Below are 22,261 nucleotides of genomic sequence, written 5' to 3' on the forward strand. Positions count from 1 at the left end.
TTTGCAGTTCTTGTTTCTTCTTTCTCAATGATCAGACTTTTGCTCTCGCTGCAGCTCTTCTATTTCCGCTCCTTCACTTTTTGTTTGAGATTCTGGCACAAACCCCCCAGGTGGGCGGGACTTTCAGGGGTGCGTCCCCATTGGCTACTCAGTTTTTGAGTGACAGCAGAGTCCTCCAGCGATTGTACTTTGTATTTTTTTTCTAACACAAAACCACTGAAACGCGTAGTGCATGGTCCGAGAAGGACAAACAAATCAACGTAACACTGTAATATTACAGATCAACAACACAGATACGATTCTCATGTATTCATTTTATATACATTTTATTTATATAATTAAATCGATTTTTTGTTTGTTTTATCTGAGTGTTCCAGGGTATTCTCTGAATACCTTGAAGGCCTTGACGGTTCACCACTGTGGTTTAGCTTCTCACCGTCATTTGCTGTGGCCCACTGATGTTAACGATCGTAACTGAAAGGCTGCCTGCCAAACGTAAACATTCAGCCACGTGACTTGCAAACTCTCGCGAGAGTTTTACACTTGACGGATCCTTTCTAGCCATAACCGAACTCCTCTCCTCTGAGCGGTCATTTTAAAGAGACGTCCATGATGACAGGAGGCACAGCAGCCCTCTGTCGGATGGACAGATGTGTTCATGACCACTTATATATTTACTTTGATTCATTCACAGTGCGGTATAATGAGACAATAACAGGCTACACACACACACACACACACACACACACACACACACACACACACACACACACACACACACACACACACACACACACACACACACACACACACACACACACACATATATATATGTATATATTTATATAAATATATAACATTTCAGAATCAAACAGAGCACTCTCATAATAACGTAACACTATCAGAGACTGGATATATCCCCCCCTCTCTCTGGTCGCTACAATGGGGAATTGAAATTAGGGCCAAAAGTTGTATTTACAAGTATTAAAAGTAAGCATAGGACACCAAACCAACTGAGACCTGTCTGTCCGCTGCATCTACACACTGTACCACACACACACCTACACACTGTACCACACACACACCACACACACCTACACCACACACACGCACTTACAGCTCCTAAAACAGGCTACAGCCGTTGTGTATTTTATTTTGTGAAGCACTAAATGGTTTTAGAAAAATATCGACTCTTTGTTTGTAGTTATCTACTAAACTAAAGCAAATACAGAGAGTAGGCCTGTTACACTGAGTGATATACATTTTAAATTGACAAACATCATATGTGTAATTCGTGGCACCATTCAAACGGGATCGAAAGATAACCTTTCTCTATCCATTGACTTTAATACATATTTTTTTCGAAATAAGGTCCCATGGAGGTCCACCGGAAGGGGAGGGACTTCGCCACTCTATTACCCATAGATATATATATAAACACAATTATATAAATGTTTATATATATCTATGCTATTACCTACCTACCCCACCTTTATTCTTTAATGTCATGTTTGGTTTATTGTAAACAGTGATCGATGACATGCGGGAGGCGCCGGTAGAGAGGCGGTAGAGAGCCGGGTCACCACCGCTCCTCCGGAAGAGAAAGACAAGATTTCCGGTGACAGTCAGTGTTGTTTTTCGGGTCAAATCGCTACGGATAATATCTTTAAGACCCTCCGATGGATCGATCAGGTTTCTCCCGGAGGCCGGACAGCTTCGACGGGCTCGGGTACCGGGGAGAGGGGCTCGGGTACCGGGGGGACCCCTTGCTGGGACCCCGGGTCACAGATCCTCCAGACATCCCGGGGAGCAGGAACCTGCACCTGGCCGGGGAGAGGAGCCCTCTGAGCGGGGAGAGGACCGGGGAGAGAGAGGAGAGGACCGGGGAGAAAGGGGAGAGGACCGGGGAGAGAGCCGGCTGGGAGGCTCCGCAGCCCGGCCAGGTGCCTGCAGGTGGGTCGCTGCTCACCTGGGGAGGAGGACCCTCTGAGAGAGGAACACCTGAGGGTCCTCCTCTGGGCTACAGATAAACAACTATAATATAAAACAGGGCTACGTGAATATATAAGATAAATATAACTATAAGATACAACAGGGATTCCTGTAAAGTACTGCAGGAGGTAAACACAGGATGGAGAGTGTCAACATGTAAACAGAACGAGATAAACAAGATAACAACTAACACATGAGATGCTAACTACACAACAATTAAACTAAACTGATTTAGTATTTATTAAAAGGAAATTAAATGAATCTGAATGTCGCTTTGAGCATGCTAACTGACAGCTAGCCTCGTTAGCTCCACAGGATCCTTCACATTATGCTAATTAGCTGCATAGCTTTAATTAGCCTGCTGCATAGAGATCCTATTCTGTCGTTAGCCTGCAAGCTAACAGTTAGCCTGATTCACAGTGGAAACATGTATTACGAATCTTTACTTTGTATGTTTAGCCTCTCATTAGCATGAAGCTTTTAGCATGAAGCTTTTAGCATGTAGCTGTTAGCCTGTAGCTGTTAGCATGAAGCTTTTAGCATGTAGCTGTTTGCATGTAGCTGTTAGCATGAAGCTGTTAGCATGTAGCTGTTTGCATGTAGCTGTTTGCATGTAGCTGTTAGCATGAAGCTTTTAGCATGTAGTTGTTAGCATGAAGCTGTTAGCCTGTAGCTGTTTGCATGTAGCTGTTAGCATGAAGCTTTTAGCATGTAGTTGTTTGCATGTAGCTGTTAGCATGTAGCTGTTTGCATGTAGCTGTTATCATGAAGCTTTTAGCATGTAGCTGTTAGCATGAAGCTTTTAGCATGTAGCTGTTAGCATGTAGCTGTTAGCATGAAGCTTTTAGCATGTAGCTGTTTGCATGTAGCTGTTAGCATGAAGCTTTTAGCATGTAGCTGTTTGCATGTAGTTGTTAGCATGAAGCTTTTAGCATGTAGTTGTTAGCATGAAGCTGTTAGCATGTTTGCATCGGTTTTATTATCTATTAATGCTTATGTATTGTTGATGTTGTTTATGAATGCCGATGTGTTGTTGTTTATTAATGATGATGTGTTGTTGTTTATGAATGCTGATGTGTTGTTGTTTATGAATGCCAATTTGTTGTTGTTTATGAATGCTGATGTGTTGTTTATGAATGCTGATGTGTTGTTGTTTATGAATGCTGATGTGTTGTTGTTTATGAATGCTGATGTGTTGTTGTTTATGAATGCTGATGCATTGTTGTTTATTAATGATGATGTGTTGTTGTTTATGAATGCTGATGTGTTGTTGTTTATGAATGCTGATGTGTTGTTGTTTATGAATGCTGATGTGTTGTTGTTTATGAATGCTGATGTGTTGTTGTTTTTGAATGCTGATGTGTTGTTTATGAATGCTGATGTGTTGTTGTTTATGAATGCTGATGTGTTGTTGTTTATGAATGCTGATGTGTTGTTGTTTATGAATGCTGATGTGTTGTTTATGAATGCTGATGTGTTGTTGTTTATGAATGCTGATGTGTTGTTGTTTATTAATGCTGATGTGTTGTTGTTCTTGCAGAGCAGCTCAGTCGATTCGCAGGATTTGGAATCGGACTCGTCAGGTTGGAAATACATTTGTATTAATTATAAAATAAAGTATGTATAGTTTTGTTTATGAGTTTGTTGACATTATAGTGGAGAGATGTAAATAAAGCGTTGTGTTCAGTCTGTTCACAGAGAACGTGCTCGCTCACCCCTGCATCGTCTTCAGGAGGCAGTGCCAGGTACCTCTGTCACTCTTTAAACACAATCTGAAGTTTCATGCCTTTGATTTGAATGTTGTCATAACATATTTAGGAGTTATTAATCCTGCTCTCTGATTGGCTGCTGCTCTCAGGTGAACTACCACGCCCGCTGTTACCACCTGAGCCCGTTCAGCGCCGTCGTCGTCATGTACTCCATCACTAAGGCCCAGGTGAGGACTCTTTAAAGTAGAGACACTACATACTGATATACACCTGAACATCAACAGGAGAGGACTCTTTAAAGTAGATACACTACATACTGATATACACCTGAACATCAGCAGGAGAGGACTCTTTAAAGTAGAGACACTACATACTGATATACACCTGAACATCAGCAGGAGAGGACTCTTTAAAGTAGAGACACTACATACTGATATACACCTGAACATCAACAGGAGAGGACTCTTTAAAGTAGAGACACTACATACTGATATACACCTGAACCTCAGCAGGAGAGGACTCTTTAAAGTAGAGACACTACATACACCTGAACATCAGCAGGAGAGGACTCTTTAAAGTAGAGACACTACATACTGATATACACCTGAACATCAGCAGGAGAGGACTCTTTAAAGTAGAGACACTACATACTGATATACAACTGAACATCAACAGGAGAGGACTCTTTAAAGTAGAGACACTACATACTGATATACACCTGAACATCAGCAGGAGAGGACTCTTTAAAGTAGAGACACTACATACTGATATACACCTGAACATCAGCAGGAGAGGACTCTTTAAAGTAGAGACACTACATACTGATATACAACTGAACATCAACAGGAGAGGACTCTTTAAAGTAGAGACACTACATACTGATATACACCTGAACATCAGCAGGAGAGGACTCTTTAAAGTAGAGACACTACATACTGATATACAACTGAACATCAGCAGGAGAGGACTCTTTAAAGTAGAGACACTACATACTGATATACACCTGAACATCATCAGGAGAGGACTCTTTAAAGTAGAGACACTACATACTGATATACACCTGAACATCAGCAGGTGAGGACTCTTTAAAGTAGAGACACTACATACTGATATACAACTGAACATCAACAGGAGAGGACTCTTTAAAGTAGACACACTACATACTGATATACACCTGAACATCAGCAGGAGAGGACTCTTTAAAGTAGAGACACTACATACTGATATACACCTGAACATCAGCAGGTGAGGACTCTTTAAAGTAGAGACACTACATACTGATATACACCTGAACATCAGCAGGAGAGGACTCTTTAAAGTAGACACTACATACTGATATACACCTGAACATCAGCAGGAGAGGACTCTTTAAAGTAGAGACACTACATACTGATATACACCTGACCATCAGCAGGAGAGGACTCTTTAAAGTAGAGACACTACATACTGATATACACCTGAACATCAGCAGGAGAGGACTCTTTAAAGTAGAGACACTACATACTGATATACACCTGAACATCAGCAGGAGAGGACTCTTTAAAGTAGAGACACTACATACTGATATACACCTGAACATCAGCAGGAGAGGACTCTTTAAAGTAGAGACACTACATACTGATATACACCTGAACATCAGCAGGAGAGGACTCTTTAAAGTAGAGACACTACATACTGATATACACCTGAACATCAGCAGGAGAGGACTCTTTAAAGTAGAGACACTACATACTGATATACACCTGAACATCAGCAGGAGAGGACTCTTTAAAGTAGAGACACTACATACTGATATACACCTGAACATCAGCAGGAGAGGACTCTTTAAAGTAGAGACACTACATACTGATATACACCTGAACATCAGCAGGAGAGGACTCTTTAAAGTAGAGACACTACATACTGATATACACCTGAACATCAGCAGGAGAGGACTCTTTAAAGTAGAGACACTACATACTGATATACACCTGAACATCAGCTGGAGAGGACTCTTTAAAGTAGACATGTTGTGTTCAGGGTCTGAAGGCTCTCTGGAAGGGGTTGGGCAGCACCTTCATCGTTCACGGCATCACACTCGGAGCGGAGGGCGTCATCAGCGAGCTCACGCCGTTACCACGGTAACCACAGCAATTTTACTGCAGTTCTTTAAAGTTGAACATTTTTAAATTTGATGAGGTAATCCAAATAGTTGAATGACTGAAGTAATGTCCCCGTCTAACTGTAGTATTGTCCCCGTCTGACTGTAGTAATGTCCCCATCTGACTGTAGTATTGTCCCCGTCTGACTGTAGTAATGTCCCCGTCTAACTGTAGTAATGTCCCCATCTGACTGTAGTATTGTCCCCGTCTGACTGTAGTATTGTCCCCGTCTGACTGTAGTAATGTCCCCGTCTGACTGTAGTATTGTCCCCGTCTGACTGTAGTATTGTCCCCGTCTGACTGTAGTCATGTCCCCGTCTGACTGTAGTCATGTCCCCGTCTGACTGTAGTATTATCCCCGTCTGACTGTAGTAATGTCCCCGTCTGACTGTAGTATTGTCCCCGTCTGACTGTAGTATTGTCCCCGTCTGACTGTAGTATTGTCCCCGTCTGACTGTAGTCATGTCCCCGTCTGACTGTAGTCATGTCCCCGTCTGACTGTAGTATTATCCCCGTCTGACTGTAGTCATGTCCCCGTCTGACTGTAGTAATGTCCCCGTCTGACTGTAGTCATGTCCCGGTCTGACTGTAGTATTATCCCCGTCTGACTGTAGTCATGTCCCCGTCTGACTGTAGTATTATCCCCGTCTGACTGTAGTCATGTCCCCGTCTGACTGTAGTATTGTCCCCGTCTGACTGTAGTCATGTCCCCGTCTGACTGTAGTCATGTCCCCGTCTGACTTAAGTCATGTCCCCGTCTGACTGTAGTCATGTCCCCGTCTGACTAAGTCATGTCCCCGTCTGACTGTAGTCATGTCCCCGTCTCACTGTAGTATTGTCCCCGTCTGACTGAAGTAATGTCCCCGTCTGACTGTAGTCATGTCCCCGTCTGACTGTAGTCATGTCCCCGTCTGACTGTAGTAATGTCCCCCTCTGACTGTAGTAATGTCCCCTTCTGACTGAAGTAATGTCCCCGTCTCACTGTAGTATTGTCCCCGTCTGACTGTAGTCATGTCCCCGTCTGACTGAAGTAATGTCCCCGTCTGACTGTAGTCATGTCCCCGTCTCACTGTAGTCATGTCCCCGTCTGACTGTAGTCATGTCCCCGTCTGACTGTAGTCATGTCCCCGTCTGACTGTAGTAATGTCCCCCTCTGACTGTAGTAATGTCCCCTTCTGACTGAAGTAATGTCCCCGTCTCACTGTAGTATTGTCCCCGTCTGACTGTAGTCATGTCCCCGTCTGACTGAAGTAATGTCCCCGTCTGACTGTAGTATTATCCCCGTCTGACTGTAGTCATGTCCCCGTCTGACTGTAGTATTATCCCCGTCTGACTGTAGTCATGTCCCCGTCTGACTGTAGTATTGTCCCCGTCTGACTGTAGTCATGTCCCCGTCTGACTGTAGTCATGTCCCCGTCTGACTGAAGTAATGTCCCCTTCTGACTGTAGTCATGTCCCCGTCTCACTGTAGTATTGTCCCCGTCTGACTGAAGTAATGTCCCCGTCTGACTGTAGTCATGTCCCCTTCTCACTGTAGTATTGTCCCCGTCTGACTGTAGTCATGTCCCCGTCTGACTGAAGTAATGTCCCCGTCTGACTGTAGTCATGTCCCCGTCTGACTGAAGTCATGTCCCCGTCTGACTGTAGTCATGTCCCCCTCTGACTGAAGTAATGTCCCCTGTAGTAATCTGAGTGTTGTGTTCAGGGAGCTTCCTCACAGGTGGAGCCTCAAACAGCTGGCAGGACATCTGCTGCTGAAGGGGTCAGTTCTTCTTCTACTCTTTATTCAAACCTCTTGTGTGTCCTCCTGATGTGTCTGTCTCCTCCTGATGTGTCTCTGTCTCCTCCTGATGTGTCTCTGTCTCCTCCTGATGTCTCTCTGTCTCCTCCTGATGTCTGTTTGTCTCCTCCTGATGTCTCTGTCTCCTCCTGATGTCTGTGTGTCTCCTCCTGATGTCTCTGTCTCCTCCTGATGTCTGTTTGTCTCCTCCTGATGTCTGTGTCTCTTCCTGATGTCTGTGTGTCCTCCTGATGTCTGTGTGTCTCCTCCTGATGTCTGTCTGTCCTCCTGATGTCTGTCTGTCCTCCTGATGTCTGTGTTTCTCCTCCTGATGTCTGTGTCTCCTCCTGATGTCTGTCTGTCCTCCTGATGTCTGTGTGTGTCCTCCTGATGTCTGTCTGTCCTCCTGATGTCTGTGTGTCCTCCTGATGTCTGTGTGTCCTCCTGATGTCTGTGTGTGTCCTCCTGATGTCTGTGTGTCCTCCTGATGTCTGTGTCTCCTCCTGATGTCTGTCTGTCCTCCTGATGTCTGTGTGTGTCCTCCTGATGTCTGTGTGTCTCCTCCTTATGTCTGTCTGTCCTCCTGATGTCTGTGTGTCCTCCTGATGTCTGTGTGTGTCCTCCTGATGTCTGTCTGTCCTCCTGATTTCTGTGTGTCCTCCTGATGTCTGTGTGTCCTCCTGATTTCTGTGTGTCCTCCTGATGTCTGTCTGTCCTCCTGATTTCTGTGTGTCCTCCTGATGTCTGTGTGTCTCCTCCTGATGTCTGTGTCTCCTCCAGATGTCTCTGTCTCCTCCTGATGTCTGTGTGTCTCCTCCTGATGTCTGTGTGTCCTCCTGATGTCTGTCTGTCCTCCTGATGTCTGTGTGTGTCCTCCTGATGTCTCTGTCTCCTCCTGATGTCTGTGTGTCCTCCTGATGTCTGTGTGTGTCCTCCTGATGTCTGTGTGTCCTCCTGATGTCTGTGTGTCCTCCTGATGTCTGTGTGTCCTCCTGATGTCTGTCTGTCCTCCTGATGTCTGTGTGTGTCCTCCTGATGTCTCTGTCTCCTCCTGATGTCTGTGTGTCCTCCTGATGTCTGTGTGTGTCCTCCTGATGTCTGTGTGTCCTCCTGATGTCTGTGTGTCCTCCTGATGTCTGTGTGTCCTCCTGATGTCTGTGTGTCCTCCTGATGTCTGTGTGTGTCCTCCTGATGTCTGTGTGTCCTCCTGATGTCTGTGTGTCCTCCTGATGTCTGTGTGTCCTCCTGATGTCTGTGTGTCGTCCTGATGTCTGTGTGTCCTCCTGATGTCTGTGTGTCCTCCTGATGTCTGTGTGTGTCCTCCTGATGTCTCTGTCTCCTCCTGATGTCTGTGTGTCTCCTCCTGATGTCTGTGTGTCCTCCTGATGTCTGTGTGTCTCCTCCTGATTTCTGTGTGTCCTCCTGATGTCTGTGTGTCTCCTCCTGATGTCTGTGTGTCCTCCTGATGTCTGTGTGTCTCCTCCTGATTTCTGTGTGTCCTCCTGATGTCTGTGTGTCCTCCTGATGTCTGTTTGACCTCCTGATGTCTGTGTGTCCTCCTGATGTCTGTGTGTCTCCTCCTGATGTCTGTGTGTCCTCCTGATGTCTGTGTGTCTCCTCCTGATGTCTGTGTGTCTCCTCCTGATGTCTGTGTGTCTCCTCCTGATGTCTGTGTGTCTCCTCCTGATGTCTGTGTCTCCTCCTGATGTCTGTGTGTCTCCTCCTGATGTCTGTGTGTCCTCCTGATGTCTGTCTGTCCTCCTGATGTCTGTGTCTCCTCCTGATGTCTGTCTGTCCTCCTGATGTCTGTGTGTCCTCCTGATGTCTGTGTGTCCTCCTGATGTCTGTCTGTCCTCCTGATGTCTGTCTTTGTGTCCTCCTGATGTCTGTCTGTCCTCCTGATGTCTGTGTGTCCTCCTGATGTCTGTCTGTCCTCCTGATGTCTGTGTGACCTCCTGATGTCTGTGTCTCCTCCTGATGTCTGTGTGTCCTCCTGATGTCTGTGTGTCCTCCTGATGTCTGTCTGTACTCCTGATGTCTGTGTGTCCTCCTGATGTCTGTGTGTCCTCCTGATGTCTGTGTGTCCTCCTGATGTCTGTGTGTCCTCCTGATGTCTGTGTGTCCTCCTGATGTCTGTGTGTCCTCCTGATGTCTGTGTCTCCTCCTGATGTCTGTCTGTCCTCCTGATGTCTGTCTGTCCTCCTGATGTCTGTCTGTCCTCCTGATGTCTGTCTGTCCTCCTGATGTCTGTGTGTCCTCCTGATGTCTGTGTCTCCTCCTGATGTCTGTGTGTCCTCCTGATGTCTGTCTGTCCTCCTGATGTCTGTGTGTCCTCCTGATGTCTGTGTGTCCTCCTGATGTCTGTCTGTCCTCCTGATGTCTGTGTGTCCTCCTGATGTCTGTGTGTCCTCCTGATGTCTGTGTGTCCTCCTGATGTCTGTCTGTCCTCCTGATGTCTGTGTCTCCTCCTGATGTCTGTGTGTCCTCCTGATGTCTGTCTGTCCTCCTGATGTCTGTCTGTCCTCCTGATGTCTGTCTGTCCTCCTGATGTCTGTGTGTCCTCCTGATGTCTGTGTGTCCTCCTGATGTCTGTGTCTCCTCCTGATGTCTGTCTGTCCTCCTGATGTCTGTCTGTCCTCCTGATGTCTGTGTGTCCTCCTGATGTCTGTGTCTCCTCCTGATGTCTGTGTGTCCTCCTGATGTCTGTCTGTCCTCCTGATGTCTGTGTGTCCTCCTGATGTCTGTGTGTCCTCCTGATGTCTGTGTGTCCTCCTGATGTCTGTCTGTCCTCCTGATGTCTGTGTCTTCTCCTGATGTCTGTGTGTCCTCCTGATGTCTGTGTGTCCTCCTGATGTCTGTCTGTCCTCCTGATGTCTGTCTGTCCTCCTGATGTCTGTGTGTCCTCCTGATGTCTGTCTGTCCTCCTGATGTCTGTGTGTCCTCCTGATGTCTGTGTGTCCTCCTGATGTCTGTGCGTCCTCCTGATGTCTGTGTGTCCTCCTGATGTCTGTCTGTCCTCCTGATGTCTGTGTGTCCTCCTGATGTCTGTGTGTCCTCCTGATGTCTGTGCGTCCTCCTGATGTCTGTGTGTCCTCCTGATGTCTGTGTGTCCTCCTGATGTCTGTGTGTCCTCCTGATGTCTGTGCGTCCTCCTGATGTCTGTGTGTCCTCCTGATGTCTGTGTGTCCTCCTGATGTCTGTGTGTGTCCTCCTGATGTCTGTGTGTCTCCTCCTGATGTCTGTGTGTCCTCCTGATGTCTGTGCGTCCTCTTGATGTCTGTGCGTCCTCCTGATGTCTGTGCGTCCTCCTGATGTCTGTGTGTCCTCCTGATGTCTGTGTCTCCTCCTGATGTCTGTGCGTCCTCTTGATGTCTGTGTGTCCTCCTGATGTCTGTCTGTCCTCCTGCTGTCTGTGTGTCCTCCTGATGTCTGTGTGTCCTCCTGATGTCTGTCTGTCCTCCTGATGTCTGTGTGTCCTCCTGATGTCTGTGCGTCCTCTTGATGTCTGTGCGTCCTCCTGATGTCTGTGCGTCCTCCTGATGTCTGTGTGTCCTCCTGATGTCTGTGTCTCCTCCTGATGTCTGTGCGTCCTCTTGATGTCTGTGTGTCCTCCTGATGTCTGTCTGTCCTCCTGCTGTCTGTGTGTCCTCCTGATGTCTGTCTGTCCTCCTGCTGTCTGTGTGTCCTCCTGATGTCTGTGTGTCCTCCTGATGTCTGTGTGTCCTCCTGATGTCTGTGCGTCCTCCTGATGTCTGTGCGTCCTCCTGATGTCTGTGTGTCCTCCTGATGTCTGTGCGTCCTCCTGATGTCTGTGCGTCCTCCTGATGTCTGTCTGTCCTCCTGATGTCTGTGTGTCCTCCTGATGTCTGTGTGTCCTCCTGATGTCTGTGCGTCCTCTTGATGTCTGTGTGTCCTCCTGATGTCTGTGTGTCCTCCTGATGTCTGTGTGTCCTCCTGATGTCTGTGTGTGTCCTCCTGATGTCTGTGTGTCCTCCTGATGTCTGTGTGTCCTCCTGATGTCTGTGTGTCCTCCTGATGTCTGTGTGTCCTCCTGATGTCTGTGCGTCCTCTTGATGTCTGTGTGTCCTCCTGATGTCTGTGTGTCCTCCTGATGTCTGTGTGTCGTCCTGATGTCTGTGTGTCCTCCTGATGTCTGTGTGTCCTCCTGATGTCTGTGTGTGTCCTCCTGATGTCTCTGTCTCCTCCTGATGTCTGTGTGTCTCCTCCTGATGTCTGTGTGTCCTCCTGATGTCTGTGTGTCTCCTCCTGATTTCTGTGTGTCCTCCTGATGTCTGTGTGTCTCCTCCTGATGTCTGTGTGTCCTCCTGATGTCTGTGTGTCTCCTCCTGATTTCTGTGTGTCCTCCTGATGTCTGTGTGTCCTCCTGATGTCTGTTTGACCTCCTGATGTCTGTGTGTCCTCCTGATGTCTGTGTGTCTCCTCCTGATGTCTGTGTGTCCTCCTGATGTCTGTGTGTCTCCTCCTGATGTCTGTGTGTCTCCTCCTGATGTCTGTGTGTCTCCTCCTGATGTCTGTGTGTCTCCTCCTGATGTCTGTGTCTCCTCCTGATGTCTGTGTGTCTCCTCCTGATGTCTGTGTGTCCTCCTGATGTCTGTCTGTCCTCCTGATGTCTGTGTCTCCTCCTGATGTCTGTCTGTCCTCCTGATGTCTGTGTGTCCTCCTGATGTCTGTGTGTCCTCCTGATGTCTGTCTGTCCTCCTGATGTCTGTCTTTGTGTCCTCCTGATGTCTGTCTGTCCTCCTGATGTCTGTGTGTCCTCCTGATGTCTGTCTGTCCTCCTGATGTCTGTGTGACCTCCTGATGTCTGTGTCTCCTCCTGATGTCTGTGTGTCCTCCTGATGTCTGTGTGTCCTCCTGATGTCTGTCTGTCCTCCTGATGTCTGTGTGTCCTCCTGATGTCTGTGTGTCCTCCTGATGTCTGTGTGTCCTCCTGATGTCTGTGTGTCCTCCTGATGTCTGTGTGTCCTCCTGATGTCTGTGTGTCCTCCTGATGTCTGTGTCTCCTCCTGATGTCTGTCTGTCCTCCTGATGTCTGTCTGTCCTCCTGATGTCTGTGTGTCCTCCTGATGTCTGTCTGTCCTCCTGATGTCTGTGTGTCCTCCTGATGTCTGTGTGTCCTCCTGATGTCTGTGTCTCCTCCTGATGTCTGTGTGTCCTCCTGATGTCTGTGTGTCCTCCTGATGTCTGTCTGTCCTCCTGATGTCTGTGTGTCCTCCTGATGTCTGTGTGTCCTCCTGATGTCTGTGTGTCCTCCTGATGTCTGTGTGTCCTCCTGATGTCTGTGTGTCCTCCTGATGTCTGTCTGTCCTCCTGATGTCTGTGTCTCCTCCTGATGTCTGTGTGTCCTCCTGATGTCTGTCTGTCCTCCTGATGTCTGTCTGTCCTCCTGATGTCTGTGTGTCCTCCTGATGTCTGTGTGTCCTCCTGATGTCTGTGTCTCCTCCTGATGTCTGTCTGTCCTCCTGATGTCTGTCTGTCCTCCTGATGTCTGTGTGTCCTCCTGATGTCTGTGTCTCCTCCTGATGTCTGTGTGTCCTCCTGATGTCTGTCTGTCCTCCTGATGTCTGTGTCTTCTCCTGATGTCTGTGTGTCCTCCTGATGTCTGTGTGTCCTCCTGATGTCTGTCTGTCCTCCTGATGTCTGTCTGTCCTCCTGATGTCTGTGTGTCCTCCTGATGTCTGTCTGTCCTCCTGATGTCTGTGTGTCCTCCTGATGTCTGTGTGTCCTCCTGATGTCTGTGCGTCCTCCTGATGTCTGTGTGTCCTCCTGATGTCTGTCTGTCCTCCTGATGTCTGTGTGTCCTCCTGATGTCTGTGTGTCCTCCTGATGTCTGTGCGTCCTCCTGATGTCTGTGTGTCCTCCTGATGTCTGTGTGTCCTCCTGATGTCTGTGTGTCCTCCTGATGTCTGTGCGTCCTCCTGATGTCTGTGTGTCCTCCTGATGTCTGTGTGTGTCCTCCTGATGTCTGTGTGTCTCCTCCTGATGTCTGTGTGTCCTCCTGATGTCTGTGCGTCCTCTTGATGTCTGTGCGTCCTCCTGATGTCTGTGCGTCCTCCTGATGTCTGTGTGTCCTCCTGATGTCTGTGTCTCCTCCTGATGTCTGTGCGTCCTCTTGATGTCTGTGTGTCCTCCTGATGTCTGTCTGTCCTCCTGCTGTCTGTGTGTCCTCCTGATGTCTGTGTGTCCTCCTGATGTCTGTCTGTCCTCCTGATGTCTGTGTGTCCTCCTGATGTCTGTGCGTCCTCTTGATGTCTGTGCGTCCTCCTGATGTCTGTGCGTCCTCCTGATGTCTGTGTGTCCTCCTGATGTCTGTGTCTCCTCCTGATGTCTGTGCGTCCTCTTGATGTCTGTGTGTCCTCCTGATGTCTGTCTGTCCTCCTGCTGTCTGTGTGTCCTCCTGATGTCTGTCTGTCCTCCTGCTGTCTGTGTGTCCTCCTGATGTCTGTGTGTCCTCCTGATGTCTGTGTGTCCTCCTGATGTCTGTGCGTCCTCCTGATGTCTGTGCGTCCTCCTGATGTCTGTGTGTCCTCCTGATGTCTGTGCGTCCTCCTGATGTCTGTGCGTCCTCCTGATGTCTGTCTGTCCTCCTGATGTCTGTGTGTCCTCCTGATGTCTGTGTGTCCTCCTGATGTCTGTGCGTCCTCTTGATGTCTGTGTGTCCTCCTGATGTCTTTGTGTCCTCCTGATGTCTGTCTGTCCTCCTGATGTGTCTCCTCTGTGTCTCAGGCTGACAGCGATGGTGGCTCTTCCTTTTTACTGCGCCAGCCTCATCGAGACCGTGCAGGTGAGACCTTTGTTATTATTATTACATATTATAGTCACATGACTTCCTGTCCCTGTGTCACATGACTTCCTGTCCCTGTGTCACATGACTTCCTGTCCCCTCAGAGTGTAACGCCTCTTCCTGTCCCTGTGTCACATGACTTCCTGTCCCCTCAGAGTGTAACGCCTCTTCCTGTCCCTGTGTCACATGACTTCCTGTCCCCTCAGAGTGTAACGTCTCTTCCGGTCCTCTCAGTGTGTAATATCTCTTCCTGTCCCCTCAGTGTGTAACGTCTCTTCCTGTCCCCTCAGTGTGTAACGTCTCTTCCTGTCCCCTCAGTGTGTAACGTCTCTTCCTGTCCCCTCAGTGTGTAACGTCTCTTCCTGTCCCCTCAGTGTGTAACGTCTCTTCCTGTCCCCTCAGTGTGTAACGTCTCTTCCTGTCCCCTCAGTGTGTAACGTCTCTTCCTGTCCCCTCAGTGTGTAACGTCTCTTCCTGTCCCCTCAGTGTGTAACGTCTCTTCCTGTCCCCTCAGTGTGTAATGTCTCTTCCTGTCCCTGTGTCACATGACTTCCTGTCCCCTCAGAATGTAACGTCTCTTCCTGTCCCCTCAGTGTGTAACGTCTCTTCCTGTCCCCTCAGTGTGTAACGCCTCTTCCTGTCCTCTCAGTGTGTAACGTCTCTTCCTGTCCTCTCAGTGTGTAACGTCTCTTCCTGTCCCCTCAGTGTGTAACGTCTCTTCCTGTCCCCTCAGTGTGTAACGTCTCTTCCTGTCCCCTCAGTGTGTAATGTCTCTTCCTGTCCCTGTGTCACATGACTTCCTGTCCCCTCAGAATGTAACGTCTCTTCCTGTCCCCTCAGTGTGTAACGCCTCTTCCTGTCCCCTCAGTGTGTAACGCCTCTTCCTGTCCCCTCAGTGTGTAACGTCTCTTCCTGTCCCCTCAGTGTGTAACGTCTCTTCCTGTCCCCTCAGAGTGAGACAGTGTGTAACGCCTCTCCCTTTCCCCTCAGTGTGTAACGCCTCTTCCTGTCCCCTCAGTGTGTAACGTCTCTTCCTGTCCCCTCAGTGTGTAACGTCTCTTCCTGTCCCCTCAGTGTGTAACACCTCTTCCTGTCCCCTCAGTGTGTAACTTCTCTTCCTGCCCCCTCAGTGTGTAACACCTCTTCCTGTCCCCTCAGTGTGTAACGTCTCTTCCTGTCCCCTCAGAGTGAGACAGTGTGTAACGTCTCTTCCTGTCCCCTCAGTGTGTAACGTCTCTTCCTGTCCCCTCAGAGCGAGACAGTGTGTAACGCCTCTCCCTGTCCCCTCAGTGTGTAACGTCTCTTCCTGTCCCCTCAGAGTGAGACAGTGTGTAACGCCTCTCCCTGTCCCCTCAGTGTGTAACGTCTCTTCCTGTCCCCTCAGTGTGTAACGTCTCTTCCTGTCCCCTCAGAGTGAGACAGTGTGTAACGCCTCTCCTTGTCCCCTCAGAGTGAGACAGTGTGTAACGCCTCTTCCTGTCCCCTCAGTGTGTAACGTCTCTTCCTGTCCCCTCAGTGTGTAACGTCTCTTCCTGTCCCCTCAGTGTGTAACACCTCTTCCTGTCCCCTCAGTGTGTAACTTCTCTTCCTGCCCCCTCAGTGTGTAACACCTCTTCCTGTCCCCTCAGTGTGTAACGTCTCTTCCTGTCCCCTCAGAGTGAGACAGTGTGTAACGTCTCTTCCTGTCCCCTCAGTGTGTAACGTCTCTTCCTGTCCCCTCAGAGCGAGACAGTGTGTAACGCCTCTCCCTGTCCCCTCAGTGTGTAACGTCTCTTCCTGTCCCCTCAGAGTGAGACAGTGTGTAACGCCTCTCCCTGTCCCCTCAGTGTGTAACGTCTCTTCCTGTCCCCTCAGTGTGTAACGTCTCTTCCTGTCCCCTCAGAGTGAGACAGTGTGTAACGCCTCTCCTTGTCCCCTCAGAGTGAGACAGTGTGTAACGCCTCTCCCTGTCCCCTCAGAGTGAGACAGTGTGTAACGTCTCTTCCTGTCCCCTCAGAGTGAGACAGTGTGTAACGTCTCTTCTTGTCCCCTCAGAGTGAGACAGTGTGTAACGTCTCTTCCTGTCCCCTCAGTGTGTAACGTCTCTTCCTGTACCCTCAGAGTGAGACAGTGTGTAACGCCTCTCCTTGTCCCCTCAGAGTGAGACAGTGTGTAACGCCTCTCCCTGTCCCCTCAGTGTGTAACGTCTCTTCCTGTCCCCTCAGAGTGAGACAGTGTGTAACGCCTCTCCTTGTCCCCTCAGAGTGAGACAGTGTGTAACGCCTCTCCTTGTCCCTTCAGAGTGAGACAGTGTGTAACGCCTCTCCCTGTCCCCTCAGAGTGAGACAGTGTGTAACGTCTCTTCTTGTCCCCTCAGAGTGAGACAGTGTGTAACGTCTCTTCTTGTCCCCTCAGAGTGAGACAGTGTGTAACGTCTCTTCCTGTCCCCTCAGAGTGAGACAGTGTGTAACGTCTCTTCCTGTCCCCTCAGAGTGAGACAGTGTGTAACGTCTCTTCCTGTCCCCTCAGTGTGAGACAGTGTGTAACGTCTCTTCCTGTCCCCTCAGTGTGTAACGTCTCTTCCTGTCCCCTCAGAGTGAGACAGTGTGTAACGTCTCTTCCTGTCCCCTCAGTGTGTAACGTCTCTTCCTGTCCCCTCAGAGTGAGACAGTGTGTAACGCCTCTCCTTGTCCCCTCAGAGTGAGACAGTGTGTAACGCCTCTCCCTGTCCCCTCAGAGTGAGATAGTGAGAGACGAGGCGTCCTCAGGTCTCCTGGACTGTCTTCGTGAAGGAGTGACTCGTCTCTTCGGGGTGGGCGCGCCTCACTCTCTGCGCCTGCTGCCTCTGCGCTGGCTGCTGCTGCCGGCGGCGCTGCATGGCGTGCTGCGCTACGTCATCACTTCCTGTGTGCAGCGGGGGGTGCTGTGGCTGCAGCAGCGGGGGGGGAGGCAGCGGGGGGGGGGGCACAAAGACCCCCCTGACCTGCTGGACTCATACTTCCCTGAGCTGCTGGCGGGCTGCGCCGGAGCGCTGGTGGCCGACGTGCTGCTGTTCCCCCTGGAGACGGCCCTGCACCGCCTCAGGTGAGTGGTAACCAGGCAGGGCTCAGTCTGGAGGGTCTTTAAAGAGTGTTTAAAGAGTGTTTAAAGAGTCCTCTTCTCTCTCAGCCTGCAGGGCACCAGGACCATCATCGACAGCACTGACGGCTCGGGGGGGAACGGGCCTCTGGTTCTGCCGGTGAACACTCAGTACGACGGTGTGTCTGACTGTCTTCTGGCTGTGCGGCGCCGCGAGGGTCCTGCCGGGTTCTACCGGGGCGTGGGGGCGCTGGCGGCGCAGTACGCCCTGCAGGGGGCGCTGCTGGGGGGGGCGAGGGCTCTGCTGAGGGTGCTGCTGCTGGAGGGGGGGCGGGGGGGGGCGTAGCCATGGAGACGCAGCCGGGGGGGCGTAGGGGGGCGTAGCCATGGAGACGCAGTGTAGTCGCCATGGAGACGCCACGCCGTCACCATGACACAACACCTGAGAGAAGTGAGATTGAAACTGCATCAGAAACGAGAGCTCTGCAAATCTGCTCTATATTAAATATCTCCACTGAGACAGGACGAGAGGTCATGTGATCCAATGGGTTAGGGTTAGAGGTCATGTGATCCATCAAGGCTTTACTTTGAAAACATCTAACGTGTTCATTTCCTGTTGACGTTACAACGTGTGGTTATAACAGGAGAGGATTCTGGGTAATCGACAGGTTGTCGTCATGGTGACAGCTGTCAGAAGAAATCATATTTTGTCAGAAAAGTGAAACTGATTAAAGAGTGATCACATGACGATCCCCATTAGCCTAGCTTAGCACAAAGACTGGAGGCGGGGGGAAACTGTTAGCCGACAGGAGGTCAGGTCCCCGTGTGCGTGTCACTTCCTGTGTTGGAGCATGTCAGTCCGCTCACATAAACAGTCCCCTCTGTACAAAGCTGTAAAAATACAAATGTATTAAAAGTAGATTATGTGGTTCCTATTTAAATCCATATCACTTTTAAATGAGATAAAAGATTAAAGCAGATGCTGAGGTTTTTCACAATAAAAGTGATATTGCAAAAAAATAATAAAATGTTTTAAAAGTTTATTTAAATCTCTGAAGCTGCATTTTGTTGTTGTTGTTGTTAAACTTTGCACTGGAAGAGAAAAACACCTGTGATCTGTTTCATGTTCAATAAATAAATGTAATAACATCTATAACTCCATCTGATCACTGACCAGTTATTAGAGAGACCTGCTGACACTGATCAATAACTCCATCTGATCACTAACCAGTTATTAGAGACTTGCTGACACTGATCAATAACTCCATCTGATCACTAACCAGTTATTAGAGAGACCTGCTGACACTGATCAATAACTCCATCTGATCACTGACCAGTTATTAGAGAGACCTGCTGACACTGATCAATAACTCCATCTGATCACTAACCAGTTATTAGAGAGACCTGCTGACACTGATCAATAACTCCATCTGATCACTAACAAGTTATTAGAGAGACCTGCAGACACTGATCAATAACTCCATCTGATCACTAACCAGTTATTAGAGACTTGCTGACACTGATCAATAACTCCATCTGATCACTAACCAGTTATTAGAGAGACCTGCTGACACTGATCAATAACTCCATCTGATCACTAACCAGTTATTAGAGAGACCTGCTGACACTGATCAATAACTCCATCTGATCACTAACCAGTTATTAGAGAGACCTGCAGACACTGATCTATAACTCCATCTGATCACTAACCAGTTATTACAGAGACCTGCTGACACTGATCAATAACTCCCTCTGATCACTAACCAGTTATTAGAGAGACCTGCTGACACTGATCAATAACTCCATCTGATCACTAACCAGTTATTAGAGACCTGCAGACACTGATCAATAACTCCATCTGATCACTGACCAGTTATTAGAGAGACCTGCAGACACTGATCAATAACTCCATCTGATCACTGACCAGTTATTAGAGAGACCTGCTGACACTGATCAATAACTCCATCTGATCACTAACCAGTTATTAGAGAGACCTGCTGACACTGATCAATAACTCCATCTGATCACTGACCAGTTATTAGAGAGACTTGCTGACACTGATCAATAACTCCATCTGATCACTGACCAGTTATTACAGAGACCTGCTGACACTGATCAATAACTCCATCTGATCACTGACCAGTTATTAGAGAGACCTGCAGACACTGATCAATAACTCCATCTGATCACTAACCAGTTATTACAGAGACCTGCTGACACTGATCAATAACTCCATCTGATCACTAACCAGTTATTAGAGAGACCTGCTGACACTGATCAATAACTCCATCTGATCACTGACCAGTTTTTAGAGAGACCTGCAGACACTGATCAATAACTCCATCTGATCACTGACCAGTTATTAGAGAGACCTGCTGACACTGATCAATAACTCCATCTGATCACTGACCAGTTATTAGAGAGACCTGCAGACACTGATCAATAACTCCATCTGATCACTAACCAGTTATTAGAGAGGCCTGCAGACACTGATCAATAACTCCATCTGATCACTAACCAGTTATTAGAGAGACCTGCTGACACTGATCAATAACTCCATCTGATCACTGACCAGTTATTAGAGAGACCTGCAGACACTGATCAATAACTCCATCTGATCACTAACCAGTTATTAGAGAGGCCTGCAGACACTGATCAATAACTCCATCTGATCACTGACCAGTTATTAGAGAGACCTGCTGACACTGATCAATAACTCCATCTGATCACTGACCAGTTATTAGAGAGACCTGCTGACACTGATCAATAACTCCATCTGATCACTAACCAGTTATTAGAGAGACCTGCAGACACTGATCAATAACTCCATCTGATCACTAACCAGTTATTAGAAAGACCTGCTGACACTGATCAATAACTCCATCTGATCACTGACCAGTTATTAGAGAGACCTGCAGACACTGATCAATAACTCCATCTGATCACTGACCAGTTATTAGAGAGACCTGCTGACACTGATCAATAACTCCATCTGATCACTGACCAGTTATTAGAAAGACCTGGACCTCTTCCTGGAATGGGGTTGGTGCTCCATCCTATTTTTACCCCGGAAACAACTGAAAGCTGCAAAGTGGAACTCAGTGTCGACGAGAGAACAGAGCTCGTGCAGTTCATTCAAATCTAACTTCAAAACATGCTTATTGGAAAATCAGCTCTGTCTTCCCTTCACAGCGCTCTGTCTGCACATGCGCCTTGACCTGCTGCTATCTGGCTGCTTTGGGGGTATCTCTTTATGTTTGGTTTTTATGTTTGTATGTTTTTATATATGCTTTTATTATAATATAAGCATGTATGTTGAATGTTGTTTCACTGATACCTGTCATTTGAAGTGAATTTTTTTTTTAGGATGACTTTCAACATCTGTCCAGGGACTAACTCTGGCGCATTTACAGAAATGTCAATCAATGTGCACTGTCCCTGTCAAAAAATAAATAAAAATGAACCCTTTCGACACACATTAATTAATAAAGTAAATTAATATAGCTCTAAATATACCTGGAGAATTATCTTATTATGTAGATCGATATAATAATAGATATTATAATGCATAATGCCTTCAGTCATGTTAGATATGTGTGTTACATTTAATCTGGTCTTCTTCATTGGTTCCGCCTTTTCCGGCAGAGCGGAACCATCGTACTGCTGTTCCCGGTCGGACTGAGTTGCAGGCTGTACTCCATGTGTTGTGCTCCGCAGCGTGTCTCCGGTGTGTTTACCGAACTTTCTCCGGTGCTTTCTCTCTAACTTCTCTCTCCTGTGACACCTGCGGTCCCAGCTCCTTCCCGCAATGCCGGGCGGCAGCTCTTTGTTCTCCGGGTTCCGGGTCCTCGCGCTCTACTCAAACCACGTCCCGCACGCGCTCCGGTTCCACAAGAAGCACCGCGAATTCTACCTGCTGACCGCGGCCGGGAAGTGCTTCCACACCTACAACGTGAGAGCACCTTGTTAGTGTTTACTAGTGTTTACTAGTGTTTCTATTGTTCTCTATCCCGCTGCTTGTGCCTCGTGAGAGCACCTTGTTAGTGTTTACTAGTGTTTCTATTGTTCTCTATCCCGCTGCTTGTGTCGCGTGCTATGGTCTCGTGTCAAGTCAACATTGAATCGATCAGAACTTTATTGGCATCAAACATCAGTCCCATAAACAGTTTATTAAATATGTAAATTAATTATATTTAAATCAAATGTCATAATAAAATCAGATAAAACTGTTTTTAACAATAAAGCCTAAACAAAATATGATATATGTTGCTTCCGGTTTTAGTCCCGCCCCTTCCGTTTCAACCTGATCTTATTTATATAAACTTTATTAGTCCTTTCCTCTCCTAGTTAATGTCCTCTCCTAGTTAATGTCCTCTCCTCTCCTAGTTAATGTCCTCTCCTAGTTAATGTCCTCTCCTCTCCTAGTTAATTTCCTCTCCTAGTCGATGTCTCTGTGTCCTGTTCTCTCCTAGTCGATGTCTCTGTGTCCTGTTCTCTCCTAGTTAATGTCCTCTCCTAGTTAATGTCCTCTCCTCTCCTAGTTAATGTCCTCTCCTAGTCGATGTCTCTGTGTCCTGTTCTCTCCTAGTCGATGTCTCTGTGTCCTGTTCTCTCCTAGTCGATGTCTCTGTGTCCTGTTCTCTCCTAGTCGATGTCTCTGTGTCCTGTTCTCTCCTAGTCGATGTCTCTGTGTCCTGTTCTCTCCTAGTCGATGTCTCTGTGTCCTGTTCTCTCCTAGTCGATGTCTGTGCTAACTGAATGATGTGTCTCTCCCCAG

The 22,261-nt window shown here is 48.0% G+C and overlaps 2 protein-coding genes across 3 annotated transcripts in view; both read left to right on the forward strand.

Moving 5' to 3' along the window:
* Nucleotides 1-1,679: 1,679 nt before the first annotated feature.
* slc25a46 (solute carrier family 25 member 46) lies at nt 1,680-18,645 on the forward strand (the record flags this gene model as incomplete). The annotated part of the gene is made up of 9 exons (XM_079659888.1): nt 1,680-1,953; nt 3,533-3,575; nt 3,680-3,737; nt 3,851-3,928; nt 5,721-5,821; nt 7,548-7,604; nt 14,370-14,427; nt 17,144-17,490; nt 17,575-18,645. 9 exons carry the CDS (start codon nt 1,680-1,682, stop codon nt 17,828-17,830), a joined length of 1,272 nt encoding a protein of 423 aa, XP_079516014.1. The 3' UTR covers nt 17,831-18,645.
* A 2,474-nt stretch (nt 18,646-21,119) lies between these two features.
* wdr36 (WD repeat domain 36) overlaps nt 21,120-22,261 on the forward strand; it is a 32,078-nt gene continuing 30,936 nt past the window's right edge. The window contains exon 1 of one of the 2 annotated variants that reach the window (XM_079660219.1): nt 21,120-21,436. In XM_079660219.1, the coding sequence (XP_079516345.1) occupies nt 21,293-21,436 (144 nt within the window). In that variant the 5' untranslated portion in view covers nt 21,120-21,292. The remainder of the gene's footprint in view (nt 21,437-22,261) is intronic. The other variant, XM_079660220.1, reaches the window with a different exon arrangement.

Source organism: Notothenia rossii (genome assembly GCF_949606895.1).
Source record: "Notothenia rossii genome assembly, chromosome: 11".
NCBI lineage: Eukaryota > Metazoa > Chordata > Actinopteri > Perciformes > Nototheniidae > Notothenia > Notothenia rossii.